Genomic DNA, 23,946 nt, shown 5'->3' with positions numbered 1-23,946 from the left:
TTCGGCATCAGTGGTTGGGGCATAGACTTGAATTACTGTGGTGTTGAATGGTTTACCTTGGATTCGTACTGAGATCATTCTATCGTTTTTAAGATTGTACCCCAGTACTGCTTTTCCCACCCTTTTGTTGACTATGAGTGCTACTCCATTTCTTCTAAAGGATTTTTGCCCACAGTAGTAGATATGATGGTCACCTGAATTAAATTCACCCATGCCTGTCCATTTCAGTTCGCTGATTCCCAAGATGTTGATGTTCAGTCTCGCCATCTCATGTTTGACCACCTCCAGCTTACCTTGATTCATTGATCTGACATTCCAGGTTCCTAAACAATATTGTTCTTTACAGCATTGGATTTTCTTTTCCCCACCAGATACATCCACAGCTGAGTGTCCTTTCGGCTTTGGCCCAGCCGCTTCACTCTTTCTGGTGCTACTTGGAAATTCCCTCTGCTCTTCCCCAGTAGTATATTGGACACCTTCCGACCTGAGGGGCTCATCTTCCGGCGTCATCTCTTTTAGCATTGTGATACGTTCCATGGGGTTTTCTTGGCAGGAATACTGGAGTGGGTTGCCATTTCCTTCTCCAGTGGACCACATTTTGTCAGAACTCTCTGCCATGACCTGTCCGTCTTGGGTGGCTCTGCACGGCATAGCTTATGGCTTCACTGAGTTGCGCAAGCCCCTTCGCCACAACAAGGCAGTGATCCATGAAGGGGGAATGGAGCTCCCATTCCCTGGGCTTTTATACCCCTGTTCTGGTCAAAGGTCCCAAGGAGCAACGGGATGATCAGCTTCCAATAAAAATGGGGTGCATGTGGTTAGAGCATTTGCTGACCAATCAGAAGCAAGGTGTCTCATCTGTCTCTCACAATTTCATGTGTCTGGGGAACATGTCTGGTACCATTACAAACGGGTTACTTTGAAATGTCCCAAAATATGACCCAAAGTCTGCCATCTGGGCATGTTATCTTGATTGACGCATTTCTCTTTGGTATATCTTCTTTGAACTTCTGGCCATCTTTGGCCATTTTTGGTCATATCCACCCAAATACCTCCTCCTACTTATCGCTCGTGCTCAGGGCTACACTTCCCCACCCAACTAGCATCCAGTAAGGACGTTCTCTTATCAGCAGGTGTACACCACGAGATGTCAAAACAGTACTTTTCCTCTGATCAATAGGCATCTGAGCATGCTCAGTTCTGCTGTTCATCTCACGTAGACACTCTGCCAGCATGTCGTGGCCTTGAGCAAGCTCTGTGAAGCCGCTTGTAAAGACAGCTGCATTTTTTTTTCCTTTCTGCAAAGACGGTCCCGCAAAATCTCAGAGTCTCAGTTAGTGAAATAATATCATTTTGCATAGAATCAGACTTCAAGGTCTTCTTGCCCAGGGGCCAAGAGTCTGGAATATAAAGCTGGTTACGAATCTGGAGTCTCCTAGGGGCTCTTCTTGTAGGCCTCCCCCAGATCAAATCAGCCATCTTTACTCTTTGTTAACCCCTTTAGTACCAGATTAACAGTGGTGGGTAGAAAAAGGAAAAAAAATGACAAATTTAGGTCATCATGAAGAAAAACCCCCAGTTGACATATTTTTAGGAATCAGAGCCAGCTTGTGGCAGAAATCTCAGAAGCATATTGGTAGTAATGGAAGCTTCCTTCATGGGATGAACTGCAGGGTGGGGTAGATTTTCAATGGGACTGAAATATGAAAGCAATATGTTAACTGCCCCCTTCACATGCTGCAATGCTGATGGGCTTCTTCCTCTCCTCCCCCAAGTGCAGCCTGCTTTTTAATTTTGTAAGAAGTAGACACATTCATCATAATCACACAATTAATGGTATATCTAGTTTGGCCCATAGCATAGGCATTCATCTGTTCTCCCATTCAGAAAAATCCAGAAGCGGAGCCTTGAGTCTGCTGCAGCAAAAAGACAGGATAAAAACTAGCCTAACACCCAAAATGGGCTCTGTTAAGTCCTGTTGAGGCATGTGGTGCCTCTTCAGAGGGCCCAATTTAGCCTAAGGACTGCTAGTTGCTAAACCCTAGACTAGACCACCTGTGATAGCTGCATGTTCCACACTGGCTGGTACTACTCTTCCTGTGCTAGTCTTGTCTAGGCATGGGAAGGCTCTTCATTGGTTCCTCTGACCATATTTTTTTTTTGCAAAGGTGTTTAGGGAACATACAGAGCCTCGTGTGGCGCAGAGTGGTAGGCAGCAGTAATGCAACTGAAACTCTCCCCATGACCTGAGTTCGATCCCAGCGGAAGCTGGGTCTCGGGTAGCCGGCTCAGGTCGACTCAGCCCTCCATCCTTCCGAGGTCGGTAAAATGAGTACCCAGCACGCTGGAGGAAAGGTAGTCACGACTGGGGAAGACAATGGCAGACCACCCCGCAATAGTCTGCCATGAAAACACCAGCATAAGCAGGCGTCCCTCTAGGGGTCAGTAATGACCCGGTGCTTGCACAGGAGGAACCTTTCCTACCTTTCCTTAGGGAACATAGAAAGCTGCCCTGCTCTAAACAGAGTCCTGGCTCTTTGCAAAGCATATACAGAGCATATACTGTATGTATATACATATACAATGGACAATTTAGCAGGCAAATGGTCAAGCACAGTTTTCCAGGCACGTGGCAGTTTTTCCAAAGCAATGTCAGAGGTGCAGTCAAGGCCAAAAGCCAGGAGATCAATCAAATAAAAACACTGTCCAAAAGCAGAGCCAGGTAGAAGTATATGGATCAGTAGCTTGAAGGCCCAAAGACACAGCAAGGTCACAGAGAAAACAGAGACCACAGCTGAAAATCAGACATTGTTTCCAGCAACTCTCAAGTTACAAGAGAGAGCTGATATAGCTAGAGCTACCAGAGCCCCACCAGGGCTCAGCTGCATCACGTTGCAGGCCTTGCTCCTGGGGAGACCCTTCTTCATGAGGCGTCCTCTTTGGTATCCAAGTTAAGAACATAAGACCATAAGAAGAGCCATGTTGGATCAGACCAAGGGTCCACCCAGGCCAGATCTATACCTGGTGTCATATCATTACGATCCCATCATGGTAACACTATTTCCCTCCTGCACATTTATACCTTGTAGGACACACAGTGGCATTTGTTGCGGTATGTTGGATAATGTGGAATAAAAAGCAAGAAATAACACTACAAAAGTGGTATATGGCAAGTGTAAGGTGCCCCAACAGGTATCAATGTACTTCAATACTGCTATAAAGCAGTAGTGTAGATCGAGCCCTAATCCAGCATTTCCTTCATGCAGTGGCTGACTAGCTGTCGATGGGAAACCCACAAGCACATTGCTTCCTTCTCCACTTGCACTGGTCTTTGACACCCCCACCTAAAATGTAGAATATCCAGTACAATGCTGACTCCCTTTTGGCTAGTACTAGTATGTCTTGCTTCTTTGCTACCGTCACCAAGACAGAGTAGGCTCGACAATGTGCGCTGACCTGTCTTGTCTGTCACCTGCATTCTAGCAGTTTCCCTACCAATTTCATCATCCCAAGCTCCCTGATAAATCAAGGAGCTGATCAAGCCCTGATAAGGCCCCCAGACACCACTGACCTAGGGATTTGTTCAGACGTGGCTTTCTAGATAGTTCCATCAATGGCCTGTGTTCTAGCCTCAATCAAAGGGGGTTGGACTCAATGGTCTTATAGACCCTTCCAACCCTACTATTCTACTATTCTGTTCTATGAAATTGTTTCAGCCTACTGTTGCTTTCATTCCCCATGATCTCTGTTGGCACAAGTCCCATCCTCTTCAGTCAGTGCTTTTAGGATCAGCTCACTTGTCTAATCTGTGTTCTTTACATCACATTCTATTTTTTGAATTAGAGGTTTCTTTTACAGAGCAACAGGCTGAACAATCTGTTCAGTGCTGACAGCCAAACTGGAAACATCCACAACTTTCTGGGGGGCCTCCATGGGACATGCCATGGGGTCCTTTTTATTATGGTCTTGTTGAAATGTTTGGAAAATTTATCAAAAAATTGTCTCCAAGTGTTGGCCGAGTCGTTTGCTTTGCAAGCCACTCATCCCAGTAGAATTATAAGCAGCTCGCAAAGCAGGATCCTGCTGTTATCTCTGACCTATGATTGGAGATAACAGCCAGGATTCCCCTACATGCTCCCCTCCGCCCATGGGCAGCTGGTTGGCCCCTGTGTGAACAGAATGCTGGACTAGATGGACCCTTGGTCTGATCCAGCATGGCTCTTCTTATGTTCTTACTGTTCCAGCCTTCTATTTCCAGGTTGAAGTGGTGTCACTTTGATGCCCCAGTTACACCCACTTTGATGCGTCAGTTACATCCATAAATGGGGCAGTGAGACACAAGGGCCTGTTGGATGCTGCTGTTAAAAGTTCTGGGATGGAAGTCACTCTTGGACCACTGTACCTGCAGAAAACATTGAGCATAAAGCAAGTGCACACAATCTAATTTAAGAACTGCAACCAAATTACTGGCTGTGGAGGTTAAAAAATATGATGTAACAAAAAATGGCACAAGAGAACAAGTGTGTCAAGTTGTTATAGCAATTGGCATACATAGCCAGTGATTTATGTTACCAGGCTCAAAAAGAATGATCTAAGCAAGACTGATAAACATTGCCTTTGCCATGAAAATATTGCCCTAATACTGTTCTGTTTATAATTGTTAGCCATGCTCACTACTTTTAATTATTCTTCCCCTCCTTTATTTTGTCCCCAGTTGCTTAGGCTTGTTTAAGATTGTGCTTGCTTTATTTTGTACAGCTAGAGACTCTGGGCTCCGCTTACAATTACACTTGTAAATCTGGATTAACTCCACAGGGGCAGTTGGTAATGGTAGAACCATGTTTCTGGCTATGATCCTTTACAGTTGATTTGTCCTCTCATCTTAAATATGATTTAGTTTCCACACTATGTAGTTGACAGCATTAAAAGAACATCCATTACATCATGTCTGCACTCTGAGTTGCTTTTTCCCCCCTCTGGACTTCCAAGGATTTGTCTAATAATATCTCTTTTGCTTGGGAGTAATAGATCTTAACATCCATGTATCTGTACAACTTATCCTTTTGTATCCTGATAAATCACTGTACAGGAACTTTGCTCCTCCAACTCCATCACCTTCCACCAAGGTCTCCTGCTCCCTCAAAGACACCAGTCTTTCTCCCTTGCTGCCCCATGTTTGGAACTGCCTCCCAGGACACCTGCATGATGCTACCTCCCTTCCTTCAAATCCCTCCTCAAATCCCACATTTTCCATGAAGCCTTTGGCTCAACCGCCAGGTTCCAATGCCTTGCAGCAGGGGTGTTAAGCCTCTTTCAGCCTGAGGGCCGGTTGCATTTTGGAGAAGCTTTTGGGGGATGCATTCTGTGGTGAATGGAGCTGAAAGCAAAAGGTGTGAGCCAAAAAATATAACCCCTCCCCCAGCATTGTTGTTGTTGTTGTTCAGTCGTTCAGTCGTGTCCGACTCTTCGTGACCCCATGGACCATAGCACGCCAGGCCTTCCTGTCCTGCGCTCTCTCCCGGAGCGTGCTCAAGTTCATATTCATTGCATCGGTGACGCTATCTAGCCATCTCATCCTCTGCCGTCCCCTTCTCCTTTTGCCTTCAGTCTTTCCCAGCATCAGGGTCTTTTCCAGGGAGTTTTCTCTTCGCATTATCTTAGCTTAAATCTCTTTCTGCCAGTAATTAAGCCTTAGGAGAGGCAGTTTAACCCTTTAGAATGGGGGGGGGGGACTGCACAAAAGCTGGTAAATCACCAAATGATGGATGGTTGGAGAAAAGGGGAAGGGGGCATGGCCATCCAGGTAAACCTGGAGGGCTGCACAGGGATCCTAGAAGGGCCAGATTTGGCCTCCCAGGCCTGAGGTTTCAGGCCCTGCTCTACTGTAATTCAGGGAAAACTACATGTGTGTCACTGTCATATCCCCCGCCCCCTGAGTCCTCCTCAGAGAAGAACTTGGTTTATCTGAGCTTAAGGAGTCTTCTTCCCCTGAGCATCTCCAGAGGGTGTCAGACGTGCAGCTGAAAAGGAAGCAAGCCCCGCTGGACTCTCCAGTGGGAACCTCCCTCCTCCTTCCCCAGACAGTTCGGAGCCAGAAGTGGAGTGTCCACCCAGCCCTTGTGAAAACCAACGTATGAAGCACAGAGAGCAAACCCAGGATCTTAGGGGAATCATCAGGCTCCAGTCCAGCAATCAGGCTCTTTGAAGACCTTCCTTATATAGCCAGCTTCACCAGAAAGCTCCCTAATGAGTTGCAACTGGCAGTGGGACATGTCCAGGCTGGGGCCTACATGAAAGGCAGCAAGGCAGGCCCAGTAGTTGCTGGCAACAATGTCTCTATTTGCTCTCCTTGCATGCTTCCTGAATCCTGAACTCCTGACTTAGATTTTGTGTATGACTTTGGACTGATCCTGACTTCACCATGGCTTCTCCTCTGTTTGAATTTCTTGGACTGCCTGACAAACTGTTTCTGGCCATGCACCTTATTGCTGTCCGTTACTATGCGCAGCCGTGAAGCTAATCTGCTGGCAGGGCTCCTGGTTAGAGGAAGGTGCTTGTTTTGTAAACACGCGCTGATCCAAGACTCTGTTTCTGATACAGGACAGCAATTAAGAACCCCACCAGATGTTTTCTTACCTGCAGGTGTGAGAAGCCTCTGATTTTTAAATGGGTCTGCAGCATGTAGGGAGGGGAGTCTTAATCCTTTCCTTCCCTCTACAAAAATGTCTCTCTCCCCCCCCCTACTACTACTACTACTACTAGCTGCAGAATAAGGTTCTCATGGTTGAGGGAGGAAATGAGGATCACCTGTGATAGGATTATTTAGTAATGGGATTATCTAGTGATGATGCCTTCTATTAGAATGGAAATTAGCAGAGAAAAAAACAAAAGGCAAAACAGAATCAGTATTTACCAGACCCACATGCACATATGGCTATCTCAGAATAAAAGACCATGACCTTCTTCAGTGAAAAAAAGAAAACAGTTGTACTCCCAAATATTCTTGCCTATACAGTGCAGGTGCAGTGTAGGGTTTCAAAAGAGTTTGTTCAGTCCATTTTGTGTTCCATTACACCAGCAGGAGCAAGAGAGCAAACACTGAAGTGGTAGAAATCAGAGAGAGAGAGAGAGAGAGAGAGAGAGAGAGAGAGAGGCGGAAGGGAGAAGTAAAAAGAAGAAATCACAGGAAACCACACTGTAGGCTATAGAGATCCTGGGGCTAGCTGTGGTCAAAATTCCCATGAACTAACTGCAACACTGCCCCCTTCCAGTAACTTACAGGTGAGGTTCCAATATTCCCAACAACCTGAAGGCAGCTATTGCTTTTGCTTGCTCTTCTTGAAATCTGAGGCTTGATGCTTTTCCTGAATCATTTGGTCAACTGCTTTACTAGTTTCAAGTTTGCTGTCTTTCATATTGATGATTTTGTGTTTTTATATTGCCAATTGCCATAAGAATCCTTTTGTCTGAGAGAAGGGATTAAACCTTTTTATCCATCCATCCATCCATCCATCCGTCTTAAGAAATGAAATCACAATGGACAATGACACATTAAAAAAAACTTGTGAGCAAACTCCATCAATAATAGGCTTTCTATTTATTTTATAGGTAGAGCTCCAAAAAATTGAACAAAAAATAAATATTTTGAATGGAGGCCACCTTATATTGCTTGGATCCAGGGCAACCAGTATCAGATTTATGTTTGTGTCTGAGGGCTGGTCCAAGACATTTTGCTGCCTGGGGTGAAAGGTACACTCCCCACCCTTTGCACAGTACCCAAGGCTGGCCAAGTTATTTTGGCAGCCAGGGCAGAAAATCCCACAAACACCTTTCCCTGGGAGTAAGAATACATAAAATATAAATTAAATAACTGACTATTTGCTGCCCTTTCACAACACCCCAAATCAGCTGCCTGAACTGGCTGGGCCTGTGACATTGTCCCACCATTAATCTTCATGAGCTCCCTGTATTTATTTATCTGCTTAAACCTATGTGTCTGTTTCGAGATAGTGCCTCAAGGTGGTTTGCAATGAAATCAACCAAGCAAAGTTAAAACCACCAGCCGTGCAGTAAAAGCAATAACATATCAAACTGCTAACCAACTTTAAGCAAAGTCAAGGCAGCAGTCCCAACAGAAAACCAGAAAGCAGCATTAAAAAACCCAACCTATCAGACATGTCTTCCAGCCACCCCAAAAATCCTCTGAGGGCCAAAACGGACATTACATTAAATCTGTGAATAGCAGCTATGTCTCTCCCTGCCTCATTTTTACTCTAGAGTAGGCAGAGAGGGCTTGATTTGGATCAGGACACTAGTGTGGAGGCTATAGGGGCTTTTAAAATCTGGATTGGGGGCCTTGCACCTACTCTAGAGTAAAAATGAACACAAGACATAGCTGCTTGACGCAGTTTTAAAGTAATGTTTGTTTGCTCTGAAACAAAAACCCTTTTGCCATCTGTCTAAAACCAGGGTTGCTACATATCCAGAATCTCAGAAACTAAAACAAGGGGACAGGAGACAAGGGGTGGTGACTAGCAGATCCAGGGGGAGGGGTGTGTGGGAAGAATTTGGGAGGTGAGGAGTACAGTGTAGCAAAGTGAAGTTTGGAAACGTCAGCTGATCCAGAATGCTGTGGCCAAACTGTTGATTAGGGCCAATTGCAGGGAGCACGTGACTTCCTTGTGACAACAGCTTCGCTGGCTACCAGTCTGTTTCCCGGCACAACTCAAAGTGCTGGTTATGGCCTATACGGCTTGGGATGAGGCTACCTGAAAGACTGCCTTCACCCATCTGAGCCTGCCCAGGTCTTAAGATCTTCGAGAGGGGCCCTTCTCTTGCCATCAAAGGTATGTTTGGTGATGACGCGAGAGAGGGCCTTCTTGCTGGTTGCTCCCAGGCTGCGGAACTCCCTGATGAGGGAGGCTAGGTTGGCTCCCTCTCTGTTGTCCTTCTGCTGGCAGGCAAAGATGTCTTTATTTAAGCAGGCCTTTGGCGTGTATTCAGGTCTGTCGGGTTGGGTGCTGTTTTCATTCTCTTATTGTTGTGTTTTAACTGTGCTTTAATGCATTTGTTTTAATCAAATTGTATTTTTCTATGATCATAAGCTGCTGTGAATACCATTTCCTTGGTGGAAAGGTGGGGTACAAATCAAATCAATCAATGATAGCCACACCTGGTGGAGACAGGAGACGGCATCTGGTAGTTGAGGGGTGATCCCAAGCTGTATGGACTGATGGATATTGGAGCAGAGCTAATAGCAAAAGCTCTCATCAAATGGAGGAAAGAAACTTCAGGTCAGTCCTTAAGCCCTGGTAACAAGGCTGGTGAGGTTTCTAAAGGAACAGCTTCCAGAGGGAGAGCGAGAGCGCACAGCACAGCTAACAGGCCCTGTTCCTCAGACACATCAGCCTAACTTCTGAAGGTGGCAGGCAATTCTAGCAGTTTCACCTGACAACCAGAATGCATGGGCAAATAAGGGAGGCAAATAACCTCCCAGGTGCACAGAGAGGATGATGTCTTTTAGCCCAATGCATTCCCTGCAAGTCTTTTGACTCTTTCCTCAGGGCCAACTGTTCATTCGAAGGATAATCAAAACTAGCTTCCATCTCAGAGATGTGTGGAAGATAGTTTTGAGGTTATCTTTTGAATGGAATCAATTTGTCACCCAGGAAAAATAAAACATGACTTGAAAAATGTTAGGCTAATAAATCTTCCCCTCTGTGCACCCTTGAGGTCTCCTCTCTTTCTATTTGGTGCCCTCCCACCTTTCCTTTTCCAGTTGGAGCGGACATAGCACATGCTTCCTCCTTTCAGGGATATGGCACAGTTTACTTACTTATTTAAATACAATGCTGGAAATGTAGAGTAGCACGTGCTGACCCATTGATATGCCAGTATTTTGATACAGTCTGCAAAAAGGGGTGGCAGTGTGTGTGTGCGTGTGAGAGAGAGAGCGAGAGAGAGAGAGAAACTGAGATGCCCTGTAAAACAGGCAGGGCTGATCAAGGTCAGAAATGGCTACCCTTCACTCACCACAAAGTGGTTTCTGGGAGATATCAGTGCAGAGTCTGTCCAATGGCAAATGGCTGCAAATGTGCAAAAGTGGGTTGTTGTTTTTTTAAGTCTCTGATAAGGAAGAAGGAGGGAGGAGGGACAATAGTTGGAGTGTGGGCTATGGCAAAGCAAAGAAGGCATGAAAACTATGGATTGAGTTACATTTTCAATTATGTTTTTGAGCCCAGAGTAATTTTCAAATACCTAAAGGGTTGTCACATAGAAGAGGGAAATGGCTAGATTTCTACGGCCTGAGAGGGCAGGAGCAGATCTAATGCATTTAAGATACAGGATGGTAGGTTTCAGTTGAACATTAGAAGAAACATATTAATGGTAGAGCAGTTGGACAATGGAACCAATTACAGGGGAAAGGGGAGGCTCTCCTTTACTGGAGCCGAAAATCAAGTAGAAGATGGATAGTCTTTTATTGGATGCTCAGTCTCTGGATTTTCTGTGTTGGATGGCCTGGAAGGCCCCCTCCCACTCTACGATTCTGTCAAGGACTCCTTGGAGGCCTCTCTCAGTCTAATCCAGTAGCCACGTCCAGACACAGACAAATGGATTCTTTTCAAAGCTTTATTCCTCTTTTACAACTTAACAACTCTACCGTTAGCAACTAGATATGAGCAGCAGAGTACCTATGCCCTACGTTGGAACAGTTGGTCCCCGTTTGAAAGTGAATTACTGGCAGACCCCTGAATTTAAGGACTAGGGAGAGTCCCTCCCCTTTTCCCTTGGATCCTCTGGGCGCAGCCGTTGTTTGCTTGTCAACCGGGCACTACGCCTCCTTTCTGTGCCCCCCATTTGGCGCCGCTCTCTGCGGCGGCGTTGCGCGTCCATCAAGTCTGCTTCCCGCGCTCTGTCACTCCCAGGACTGCTATCTAAGCTAGGAATGCTGGTGGGAGGAATCTCCGTCAGCTGTTGGCCCTGGGAAAGAGGAGCGCGCTCCTCTCCCAGGAGCAACTCCTCTGTCCTCTTCCTCAGAATCAGAACTACTCTGGGATTCTATGGGCTCAGTGTCCACCCTGACAGATTCCATGGGAGCAGGTTTGGATGAGACCTCTGCTTCAGACTCTGAGGAGCTGCTGAAAGTAAGAGTAGACAGTATTAGGCTATGAGCCAATGTGCTGATACAACAGTGTATTTGGGGCCTTCACAGGTTAGATTTTACACGCTTATGCTGTTTTGCCTAGGGACGTGCAAATCAGCAAAACTCGAGCTCATCGAAGTTTCTGAAGCTGGTCAAACTTGAGCCTGTATCAGAATGCGAGCTTTTTTTTTTCTTACCACATGAAAATCTATGCATAGTTTCATGCGTATTTTCATAAATGTACGCATGAATTGTGCGCATCTTTGAAATGTATGCATTCTTCTCTCACTGATTAAAGCATATTTGTGCACATTTTTCAAAAGTACGCATGCTGTCGAAAGCATTATTTTTGTGGTCCACAAGTCACATTGTAAGCTCAGAAATATATGGACTTTGACTGCAGGTTGCGTCCGAGTCTGTGTTCAGTCCCGAAGTTGCGAGCTGGGTAAATCTTAATTAAAAAAAGAACTGAAATGAATTTCTCATCCATTCCTATTTTGCCCCCATGGGGATATGTACATGGGCCGGCTCAGTCATCTTTCCTCTTCCATAATTTTCTTTCTCTGGGACCCACACAGCCACATTTGCTTATTGTCAGCGTAAAAACTGTTTATTTGTTACATGGACAGTGAGCAATCCTAAAGCCAAGCATATTTTTCTCACAGATGAAAATTTCCAGTCTGTAACCTTACACACTGGCGCGTGACTCACTCTTTTCTAGTATCTGCATATTCTACTGTTCCCCCCTGTTCATCTCAGGAGGCTCTGTGGTCGCTGTACATCTGCTAAATTAATTAATTTCATTAATATACTATGAAATTATTGACATAGGCATATGTAGTTATGCATTTTGCTCTTTCCCCTGTAGCTCTTTAAACGGTTTAATGATTGGTATAACATTTATTTTCAAAGCAGTTAATTTAATAAAAGTCAAAATCTCCCAGCACTGTGCAGTCCTAGGAGCCTTTGATTATGAGGATGATAGATTCATTGTCAGGTTCCTGTTGATGCCAGCTTGTATTTGCTGGTGCACCAAAGAGATATATTTTATAGTATGTTTTTAAAGATCAAAGTGTTTGAAAGAAACCTGTAAAAAAAAAGTTAATCTGTTAAATACATGCACATTTTTAATTGATGCCTGCCTACTGATCTTAAAATAAAATAAAATAAGATTTGTCAGATGGCCACTCTTCATGACATTTTTTTTTGGGGGGGCGTACTGTAATAGATACTCTGACTGATGTAGTGTAAAGGGGCAAATTCATTGCAGCTTGAAAACCAGTTTGGGATTCATTATTATTATTATTATTATTATTATTTTTTAAAAGAATAGCACCATAGAAATTATCTGAAATAAAATAAATAATAAATAAATAAAATGGAGGGGGGGAGGGTTTTAGTGCGGGGGAGGGGAGGAAACCCAGATCAACGGCCACAGAAACCTAGGAGTACTACGCTGTTCAGGCATTCAGTATGAAGACATGAAGGGACTCTTCTGAATAAAGGGCCCAGCCCCACACCAGCTGCTGACATATGCAGTGGCTGCACCCCTGGCTGATGCATCATCAGTGTCAGCCTGAAGGTGGCCTGCTTGTGTGTGGATGGATGGGTGTATCGCTCCTCTCTCCACAGGAGGGGATCCCTGGTTTTATTTATGTATATAAACTACTTACATACTGCTTGATATCATAACATCTCTAAGCAGTTTACATAAGAAAAACATAAAATACAATATAACAGCCAATTAAAACACACACAAAAGAATAAATACATTATGGCGCAATGCTATGGGGATGGCTGCAAAGCTCCGAACTTGGGGGCTTAGGCCATTCACTGCAGAGCAGGAAGCACGACGGAGGTGAGCTTTGCCTATGCGCTCCTTCCGCTCTGCAGTTTGGCCAGATGGGCTTTTTCGCCCGTCTAGCTGGGGCTCTGCAGAACGGAAGAAGGAGGCTGGGGAGGCTAGAGGCCTCATAAGTAGGCCTCCCCAGTCTCCTCCCCTCTCTGCCCATGGGAACGCCACCTGTACCTTCCCCTCGAGATCGCTTTTGCGACCTCGGAGAGGCAGGCGATGGTGTTCTCCCTACGCCAGCTACAGGGGAGGGGGTGGGGAGCATGAACTCCTGGGTCTGAGGTCGGAGCACTGACTCTGACCTCAGATCCAGGAATCCAAACGACCCTATGTGTCCTCCCCACACCCCCACCTGACTGTCTAGAAGCCATAGGATTGCTCTCTTAAAACATTACGGAAACAGTAACACAGATCAGTGCAATTACATGTTAGGGAAAGCCTGAGTAAACAGGTGTGTGTTCAAGAGGCGTCTAAAGTTTGCCACTGTTCCCGCCTCTGAGACCACACACACTGGAGAGCATCATAAGGGTGGGTGCCACTACTGAGAAGGCCCACTTACATGCCCTTACTTGACGACACCCTCTGCTTGTGGGACAAGCCACAAGGCCCACCCGCAGTGCTGGCTCCAGGTTTTGGGGGTGCCCATGGGCAGGATGCTGTCAGATGACCCCACACTTGATTTGGCCCACCCCCTTTTCACTGCTGCCCATTTATTTTCCCTCTGTCTTTGGGCTCCATCTGCACCAATGCCCAGAAGGAGAGGAGAAAGCAAGCAGAGGTACCTTCTCCTGCTTGTTTCACTGCTCACTTGCTTAGAGAGCACAACTGAACAGGCAGCAACAGCAAGGAAAAGCTGGGCCAGGGGGCTCTGGGGCTTGGTAACAGTGGGCCCCTTGCTGGTGAGTGGGCCCCGGCAGGTTCCCAATGGTGCTGACCCCTCACGCCAGCCCTGCCCATCCCCATTGAAGGAGCTCTGCACATATACATCCGTAGATGTGTAGGCCCCCTTCAGTTCCTGATCACATGGTGTCTAGTTTCCCACTAGTTTAATAATCTTCACAATTTTTCAAGCAGGAGCCCCTTTGGCTCCAGTCACCAATGCCAAGAACTGTTGGGTGCCTCCACCAAGCCCTGAGGGACTTCTCCTCTCCCTGACCCTCAGGTTAAACAATGACAGTGTGCACTAGACTTGGCTGAAGGTTTTTTCAGCCCTCTTCTCCGTGTCGTCCAAGCAAGGCCTCTGTCAGTCAGTCACCAAGTCATGAAGCGGGCAAATTCCAACAGGTTCTCTTGCTCCTTGGAAGGGGATGGACCTTTTCCTCCTCACAGAGCGAGTGCTCTGCTCTACTCAGCCCTAAAATAATTCCTAGCACCAGTCGACGTTGCTCTCTTTCTCGCCCGCCCACCACTAAAGCAAAGAATAAGGCAAAGCCTTGTTAAAAATACTTTAAAGCACTTTTAAGTATTACAGATACTTCAAATAAATAAATAAATAATAATAAAAAAATAGTACAGCTAGAGAGCCCCTGCTGAGAGCAAGCAGCTACTGCAAAAAGACAGAGCGATGAAAGGGAGAGATGGAGAAGGTGGAAAGCTGCAGTTAAGATACATTGGAGCAGCCAGCGGGGTGCGGGCCTTGCAGTGAGGAATTGCTGCACTAGTTCATGAAAGCCCCTTAACGCATCTGATATTGAATGCCTGAAAAGGGCCGCAGTTTGTTTTGCATGATGAGGATGCTTTGTTACAGGTCTCCAACTTCCTCACAGAACTACAACCTATGGCCTAGTTCAGATACTTTGCCCAGCCTTTAAATAGGAGCATAGGAAGGTGCCCGGCCGAAACCAGGCAAGACTATTTGTCCATTTAGTATGTTATTTTCAGATCAGAACTAAGAGGGTCTGCATACACCTTTGAAAGTGCCAAGGGAGTGGGAGAGAATCAGTCATGTAGCGGAGGCAGGGCTCGCAAGGATGCAGTGCCAGCACTTTTTTATTAGCGGGGATGCCAATGTAGGGATGGGCGAACTCAACCCTGTCTGAGCTGCATAACGCTTGCTGGAACCCTGCCGGTTGCTCGGCACTGCTCGCTGCATGCGGTGGTCCACGGGCGCCCGGAGAGCGGTGCGTAGCATCCCACTTCTCCGCTGAGCCACCATTCTGCGCAAAATGGCAGCTCGGCCTTTTCTGTAAAGGCCGATTTTGTGTAAATGGCGGCTGTAAAGAGGTCCATTTATGCAACATTACAGGTGTAAATGGTCTGCATAGAGTTGGCAAGCACAGCAGTCCACAGACTCCAGTCTGGGGGGCCAAGCTGGTGGTAATCCACTGAGTTTGCGCCTCCAACCAGACTCCGCCACCATCATCATGACGATCACTCGTGACCGAGTAAGATTGTCTTCCAAGAGTAGAGTCTTAACAGTGGGTCTGCAGGTGACTGTGAAGGCCACTTCTGGATCCACACAGCCTCCCACAGTGAGGACATAGGTTTCCAGGTGGAAGGCGACGGTGAGGGTTTGCTTGACGTGCTTTCTGCTGAGCTCGTTTCTCCCTTTCTCCCTGTACTCGTGCTTCTTCAAAGTCCATAGCGCCTTTAATATAGGCTGACTTCCAGTTGGAACGCTCATGGGTTAGAGCTTCCCAGTTCTCAGTGCTTATGTTACATTTTTTTAGATTAGCTTTGAGAACATCTTTAAATCTCTTTTGCTGTCCACCAATATTCTGTTTTCCATTCATAAGTTGGGAATAGAGTAGCTGCTTTGGGAGACAATGATCAGGCATTCGAACAACATGGCCGGTCCAGTGAAGTTGATGTTGGAGAATCATTGTTTCAATGCTGGTGATCTTTGCTTCTTCCAGTACGCTGACATTAGTCTGTCTGCCTTCCCAAGTAATTTGCAGAATTTTTTGGAGGCAGTGTTGATGGAATCTTTCGAGAAGTTGGAAGTGGCGTTTATAGATGGTCCATGTTTCACAGGCATACAGCAAGGTTGGTAGTACAATGGCTTTGTAAACAAGCATTTTAGTCTCCCTGCGAATGTCCCGATCCTCGAACACTCTACGCTTCATTCGGGAGAATGCTACACTCGCAGAGCGCAGGCGATGCTGAATTTCAGCGTCGATGTCTCAGCTTTTGTGGAGAGATGGCTGCCAAGATAAGAAAAGTGATCAACGTCTTCCAGCATCACACCATTAAGCTGGATTGATGGCGCTATAGAGGGGTTGGTTTGTGCTTGCTGGTAAAACACTGGTTTTTTTGATGTTAAGCGAGAGGCCGAGCTTTTCATATGCTTCTGCAAAGATGTTTAGGATAGTTTGGAGATCTTCCTCTGAATGGGCACAGATTACGTTATCATCAGCATATTGAAGTTCTATGACAGAGGTTGTAATTACCTTACTTTTTGCTTTCAGCCTACTGAGATTAAAAAGTTTTCCATCTGTTCGACATTTGATTTCTACACCAGTGGGAAGTTTCCCTTCAACAAGGTGTAGAATCATAGCGATGACGATAACTCCGCCACCATTCCTATGCTGACATCATCTCCCCGCCGCCTCAGATTTTCCTGTTCCCTGTGAGCTTGGCTGTAATCCTCACAAAAAGCTTGGGGTGTGTGTGATAAATTTTCCCAGCAACAATATATTGGTCCCTACTGTAATGCAAATTATTTGGGTGGTGGTGGCTTGGTCTTGAATGGGCAATTATGACCTGTTAGCTTTAAGAAAGACCTGCTCCTGGTGGAGATGAAAAATAATTGAACTGTTTTGTTGATATGGATCAACACAGCTGCCAGATTTGGGGGATTCTCCATGGTGAGTGCCTGCACTTCAAAAATTACCACTATACCACTGGAGATAATGTAACCACAGCTTTTTCCTCAGGTTCTTTACCCATCCTACAGCAATCAGGGAGCAAGGTAGGTGAAAATACAAGGTCAAGTAATGGTCTGGGAGGAGCCATGGTTGTACCATTCCCTCTTCCCCAACACTTTTACTGTGCAATGCTATACATGTTTACTCAGAAGTAGGCCCCACTGTTTTAAGTGGGGCTTACTCCTGTTTAAGTATGTTTAGGATTGCAGCCTTAAAAGTGTTTGTGGCATTCATATGTTCTAGCTTAGCAGCCCTGTGAAATCTACATAAATTTCACTAAAAAGTATGGAACTGGAGTAGATCACAGTGCAGGTTTGCCCTTACAGCTTTTTAGATTACTGCAGCTTGTTGAAAATGCCAGTCTGAAATCTACCAAAATCTAATAATCAAATAAAAGGACTAAAAAGAAGACTTATTGTGTAAATACCAGCTGTGTATAGAGTAGCTTGCTGTGGTTCTTCCTTGAGTTTTGGGGTTTGGTGCTGCAAACATTTATTCTGACATTTGTTTGAGAGACATTTCTTATTATTGTGTCCTGGCATCCTATTATTATTATTATTATTATTATTATTTACATTTCTATACCGACCAATAGCCAAAGCTCTCTGGGCAGTTCACAGAGATTAAAAACATTAAAAATACAGTATACAGAGATTAAAAGCCATTTACACAAGAAACACAATGAACAAACATTATACACAAGAGAACATATATCTAAAATAACTTCAAACAACAAATCTCAAGCAAGCAACCATAACCATAAGACAATCCAGGATCAGTTAAAACTTATCATATGCTGCCAAATCTATGAAGATACCCTTAGGAACATAGGGAACTGCTGTATACCAAGTCAGGCTGTTGGTCCATTGAGCTAAGTATCTTCTACACTGGCTAGCAATGATTCTCCAGGGTTTTTAAACAGGTCTTCTCCAGCTCTACCTGGAGTTGCTCAGGATTGAACCTGGGACCTTTTCCATGAAAAGTATGAACTCTACCACTGAATTGCAACCCTTCCTACCCCATGTTCTCAATATGTCTCTTACTATGTTTCCAAAGTCCTCCAGACTCCTCATCAAGCTCCAGTTCTCCCCAGTGGCATTGAGGAAGGTGAGGAAGCAACCCATGTCTTCTTGTGTTCCACTTTTCTTTATGCCATTGGTTAATTAATTTATTTATTTTATTTATTTCATTTCTATACCACCCAATAGCCGAAGGTCTCTGGGCGGTTCACAAAGATTAAAACCAAAAAGCACACAGCAAAACAATATAAAATATAAAAAGCATTAAAACCACAATATAACAATACAGACAGAATAAAACCAGAATAAAACCAAGCAGCAATGCAGAGATTTAAAATACAGATTTAAAACAGCAAAGCTAAAAGTCTAGAAAGCTAAAATGCTAAATGTTAAGAAGTTGAGAAGAGCCGTGCTGGATAAGACCAAAGTCCTATCTAGTCCAGCATTCTGGTTTGCACTGTGGCCAACTAGATGTCCATGGGAAGCTCACAGCAGGACATGAATGCGATAGCACCCACCCACTAGAACGTTTTTTGGAATATAGTTTGAAAACATACAAAAAGCAATGGTAGCCATGTTGGCCTTAAGAAAAATCCCCAAACACGTATCGGGACATATTGGTGGAAAGGTGGGATATAAATGTTTTAAATCAGGGGTGCATAACTTTTTTGGGCCCAAGGTACCCATTGGATGTCTGCTGGAGAGACAGGGGCCATGTGCGTACATTCACACACACAACACACAGAGACATTCATTCACACACACACACACACACACACCTCACACACATTCATACTCACCACAGCAGCAACTGGTCTTGGTCTTGCAGCAACAGCTTCTGTTCCATGTCACAATATCAAGGTGCTGAACCCTAGCCGTTCACCTGAAAGAGAGGGCAAAATGCTCTAGGAATGGGCAGTATGGTTCCTCCCTTAGCAGCCTTGTTCCTAGAGTGTCCCCAGGGTGTCCTAAACAGCTTGCAGGAACCTTCAAGCACTGCTTCCTAGGATGCTCCAGGGACACTCTAGGAGTGAGGTTTCTATGGGAAAAGTTGTACAGCCTGATCCTAGAGTGTTTCTTTCTGTCAAGGGCTCCTTGGCAGCCTCTTTCAGTCTAATCCAATAGCCAAGTCCAGACGCAGACAAAGGGATTCTTTTCAAAGCTTTATTCCTCTTTTACAACTTAACGACTTTACTGTTAGCAACTAGCTATGAGCAGCAGAGTACCTATGCCCTAAGTGGGAACAGTTGGTCCCCGTTTGAAGGAGAATCACTGGCAGACCCTGAACTTACAGGCTAGGGAGAGTCCCTCCCCTTTTCCCTTGGATCCTCTGGGCGCAACTGTTGTTTGCGCGCCAACCGGGCACTACGCCTCCTTTCCGCACCCTCCATTTGGCGCCACTCCCTGCGTCGGCATCGCGCGTCCAGCAAGTCTTCTTCCCGTGCTCTCTCACTCCTGGGACTGCTATCTATGCCAGGAATGCTGGTGGGAGGAATCTCTGCCAGCTGTTGGCCCTGGGAAGGATGAGCGTGCTCCTCTCCCAGGAGCAGCTGCTCTTCCTCAGAATCAGAACTACTCTGGGATTCTATGGGCTCAGTGTCCACCCCGACACTTTCCTCCCCCCACTTTTTTGGGTGGCAGCAGATACTGGGGGCTGCCAGACAAGGTTTTTTTTTTGGGGGGGGCCCTCTTGTTTCAACCAACCAACCAACCAACCAGAAAAATGGGAAACTTGACAGGGCTCCATGAAGAGGCAGGCTCCTAATGTCTTGTTCCTCTCTCAGCATGCCTGGTGTCAGGTATTCTAACCCCTCCCACTGAGTAGCGAAGCAACAGAGACTTGTTGTGCAATCTACAAATTTTTTATTCAGTTAATAGCACCTCTTCATACTTGTAGCATCTACAAAGCTGAGAGCAGTCCTCTAAGTCTAATTAGCTAAATTGGGCTTTTTTAAAGATATCTACTAAAGCAAAGCAGTCGCATTTCAGCTGAGGAACGGGTTTCCTGCTGTGCTGGACAGCCTCTTTCTGGGCCCCTTCAGGGAGGTTCCTCCTGACCTAACTTCTGATCGGCAGCCAATCTGGCAGGACGCCTCCCACCTCCTCTCAGCTCTGCTTGCTTAGCTCAGCGGTGGGATCTGGCACCTGTCACTTTCAGTGCTGCCTCCCCTTCTGAGCGAGGCTGGGTTCCCATGGGGAGCGGGGAAGATGGTCTCTGCGGCTAGATCTACACTACTGCTTTATAGCGGTATTGAAGTGCACCGATATGTGTTGGGGCGCATTATACATTCAATATACTGCTTTTGTAGTGTTATTTAGTGCTTTTTATTCCACATTATCCAATATACCACAACAAATGCCATTGTGTGTCCTACCAGTTATAAATGCACAAGAGGGATATAGCGTTGCCATGATGGGTATGATACAAGGTGTAGATCTGGCCTGGGACTGGCCCTCATGCTCAATAAGCCCCCGGGAAGGTTCTTTGCTGGCTCCTAGAGAGTCTTGGGGAATTTCCTCCCCCACTCCCTGTCTTGGCTGGGCTTCTGGATGTGCCTGATCTCGTCTGATCTCGGAAGCTAAGCAGGGTCAGCCCTGGTTAGTCCTTAGATGGGAGACCGCCTGGGAATCAGGCTTCCTGCACTGAGCAGGGGGTTGGATTCGATGGTCTTATAGGCCCCTTCCAACCCTGAGATTCTACGATTCTCTGATTCTTCTCACTCCACCTCCAAATCTGACTCTGATTAAGAAAACAAACCAGGGAGCCTGAGCCCAGTCCTGACGCCCGGCACTGGTCCATATGAAAAATTCTCCTGGCCGTCTGATGCAACCTGAATTAATCATCACCCTGGAAATGGCTCCTGTCCATTGAAGGGTGGGATATCATTTTTAGGGATAAATAAGTAAAGAAATACTTCTGTTAGTGCCGTTAGCATTTTGGTGAATACTGTTTGCTTTATCCAAACATTTCCCCTCCTCATCTCTAGACGGCAGCTTGGAATGGGCCAGACAGATGGGTAACATGCAAAAATCAGGATAAGGAGAACCAATCTTCTGATCACCATACCATAGATAAAACTGCAAAGGTAAGAATGGTGGCCATATTCTTAATATGCTTGATGATGCAACTTGGCGGGAAAGGGACCATTTCAGAGTTTCTGCATCTGCTGAATGTCTTTGTCAGGATATGTCTGCATGTGTCTCTCTGCTAACAAACCAGAGAGGGTGAAGTAGAGCACCTGGGTGCTCACAGAAGAAACATGACTAAGGGGTGATATGAAAGAGGTGTATAAAATTAAGCATGGTATCAAGAGAAAATGGATAGAAATAACTGTTCTCTCTCTCTCCCGGGGTCACCCAATGAAACTGATTGCCAGTAAATTCAGGACTGTTTACGCAGCATGTAACTAATGTGTGGAATTTGTTGCCACACAAAATACAGTGATGGCCATGGGCTCCAATGGCTGTCAAAGGGGCTTAGTCAAGTTCATGGAGGATCGATAGGTGTATCTAATGTTATTAGCCACAATGGCTAAAGAGAACATCCACATTCAGAGGTGGTGTGCTAATAATGAATGTTTTCTGGGAGGCAAATGGGAGAGATGGTTGTGAGTTTCCCAGAGACATCTGGTTGGCTACTGTGGGGAACAGAACGTGGGACTAGATAGACCTTCAGTGTGATCCAGCAGGGCAGTTCTTATGTTCTGATGACAGACAGTTCTAGAAGGGAAACCCTGTGAGGAAAAGCCAAAGGAATTCTGTAGGTGTGGCCTATCATTTGATGTGGATGATATGGGTCACCAGATGGGAACATAACATGGAACAATAGCTTCAGTTGCATGATAGCTTCAGATGCTGTCATAGCATTGCTCCAGTGGGGTGGAGGGTGAGACCCAAGAAGTGGAGTCAAGGGGGCACTGGAGGTAGAGGCAAGATTTTTTAGCTTCCTGCAATCACAGAGACTCTAGTGAGATTTAAAAACAGAGCATCCATTCTTTCCGTGCAAGCACAGATCCCACCAGTTAATTTTTAAAAAATCAGCATCTCCCACCAAAGCATGTCATACACACACACACACACTTCTGTGGCTGAGGTAATATTATTACCAACATACCTGAGTAGGACTGGATGTTGATTGGGCTGCTGCTGCTTGCTGTAAGATTGCAAAGGTTTGTCCTTCCTCCTCCTCTTATAAGAAACTAAAGTCTAACATAATCATAAGTTAATATACTGTGTGTGTAAGAAAATAAAGAATTTTATTTTTATAACTTTTCAAAGGGCCCTGCACCTTCTAGGATGCCCACGGGGAATATTTCAATGGATGAAGGTGGGTCCGGGTTCCTCATTGGCTTCAGATTTCCAATGGCTTTCTGAAAAGGCTTTCTGAATTCACCATGGCTGGGGGCGGGGGGGATCTTCTGCACATGTGCGATTGATGTTCATGCGTGATTTGGTCAGACAGGCTGCTGGACCCTGCAGATGATTTTTTTTAAAAAAACGGCAGCATGGTAGCAGTTAGTAGCCAGCGCGATTGTGCGGGCAGCCATGCTGTGCTGCGAAATCACACACAGACATGTCATCATCTCTGGTGGGATGGGATGCCAACCTTACCCCACAAAAAAGAAGCCATCTCTGGATTGCTCTCTAAATGATGGTATTCCTAGGCAAAAATGAATTTATGGGGCAGTATCATTTTGCAGTTGCTTTTTGAGTTTAGGGGTGCAATCCTATGGCCATTAGATGGTATCTAGACAGCCATAGGATTTTTTGGTTTCTGGGAACTGAGCTCAGAGGCAGGTCTCCGAGCTCGGTTCCCAGAAACCTCACTCCCCTCCCCATCTCCCACCACCTTGTAGGCAGCGTGGTTCATCCCCAGTTCTGTGCTCAGAAGAGCAGCATGGAGCAGGCAAAAAGGGGGTGTTCCTGGGGGCAGGGAGGAGACTGCAGAAGCATCATTACAATGCTTCCTATGCGCCATCCAGCCTCCCCTCCCTGCTCCGCATGCCCTGGCTAGATAGCCGAAATCGGCTGTCTAGCTGCAAACACAGGGCGGCCAGAGCGCAGAGAAGAGGACCCTCTCTGAACTCGGAGGTGGCTGACTGCCCAGTGTAGGGCGGGTGGAACATGGAGGGGATCCTCTCTTCTGCTGTCTGGCCACCCTGCATTTGCGGCCAGACCGCCGATCTTGGCTGTCTAGCTGGTGACATCGGAGTGCGGGGGAGGTCGTAATGACGCTTCCGCAGTCTCCTCCCCTCCCCGCCATGGGAATGTCCCCCTTTTGCCTGCTCTGTGCTGCAGTTCCAAGTGCAGAGACAGGGAAGAACCATGCTGCCGACGAGGCAGCGGGAGAGGGGGCGGAGAGCGTTTCTGGGAACCAAGCTTGGAGCCCTCCTCTCCGCGCTTCACCTGCACTGCATTGGACAGTTGGCTGCCTCCAAGTTGGGAGGTGGCTGACTATCCCCATAGGATTGCACCCGAGGGCTCTGTTTGCTTCCCCGAGCAAATTATGAGCTAGTTTCCAAGTAACTAGAAAAGATAACTGAATGCTCATCTTGCCCAAATGGGAGGCAAGATGAGTTTTGTATTGACAAAGTAATGATAGTTATAGCTCTGTGCGCCTCAGCAGTGATGCTGAATGGAGAAATGGGTTAACATCATTAATTTTCTTTGTTATAGTTCCTTTTTGTAATAAATAATAGCTCCATCAGCTTGCCAGGACAAAGTGAAGAATGTCAAGCTTTCCATTATTATAACTCATGCAGTATTTTTACAGGTTTACAACTTGGCTGTGACAATTCTCTCAAGTGTGTGTGTGGATTTTAAAAACTTGCTATAGAGGGTTTTTAGCTCTCCGGTAATTTTATTCCCCTCTTTGGCTTCCCTCAAAATAAAAGAAAATGTTGTGGGTTCTCCCTTTTAATATCCTCAAGTTGGAAATAAAAGGAAAAGAAAATAGAAGCTGATGGGATTGGAATGTTTGTTTGATCTCCTAAATGTTACACAATGCCTTTTCTTTTAAAAATAATAGTGGTAATATGGAAAATGTGAATGATTACTTCTTGCCTA

General features: G+C 45.8%; 1 protein-coding gene across 1 annotated transcript in view; it reads left to right on the top strand.

The window, feature by feature from the left end:
- Positions 1-23,946, top strand: part of DLG2 (discs large MAGUK scaffold protein 2) — a 1,591,953-nt gene that overhangs the window by 217,321 nt on the left and 1,350,686 nt on the right. Inside the window, exon 5 of the mRNA XM_084842537.1 lies at positions 20,868-20,966. Coding sequence (XP_084698663.1) covers positions 20,868-20,966 — 99 coding nt within the window. The remainder of the gene's footprint in view (positions 1-20,867; positions 20,967-23,946) is intronic.

Source organism: Heloderma suspectum, chromosome 3 (genome assembly GCF_057233095.1).
Source record: "Heloderma suspectum isolate Gila_16-S chromosome 3, 16-S_ref, whole genome shotgun sequence".
Classification (NCBI taxonomy): domain Eukaryota; kingdom Metazoa; phylum Chordata; class Lepidosauria; order Squamata; family Helodermatidae; genus Heloderma; species Heloderma suspectum.
The sequence above is the reverse complement of the archived record's forward strand: the minus strand, read 5'-3'. Positions and strand labels throughout refer to the sequence as shown.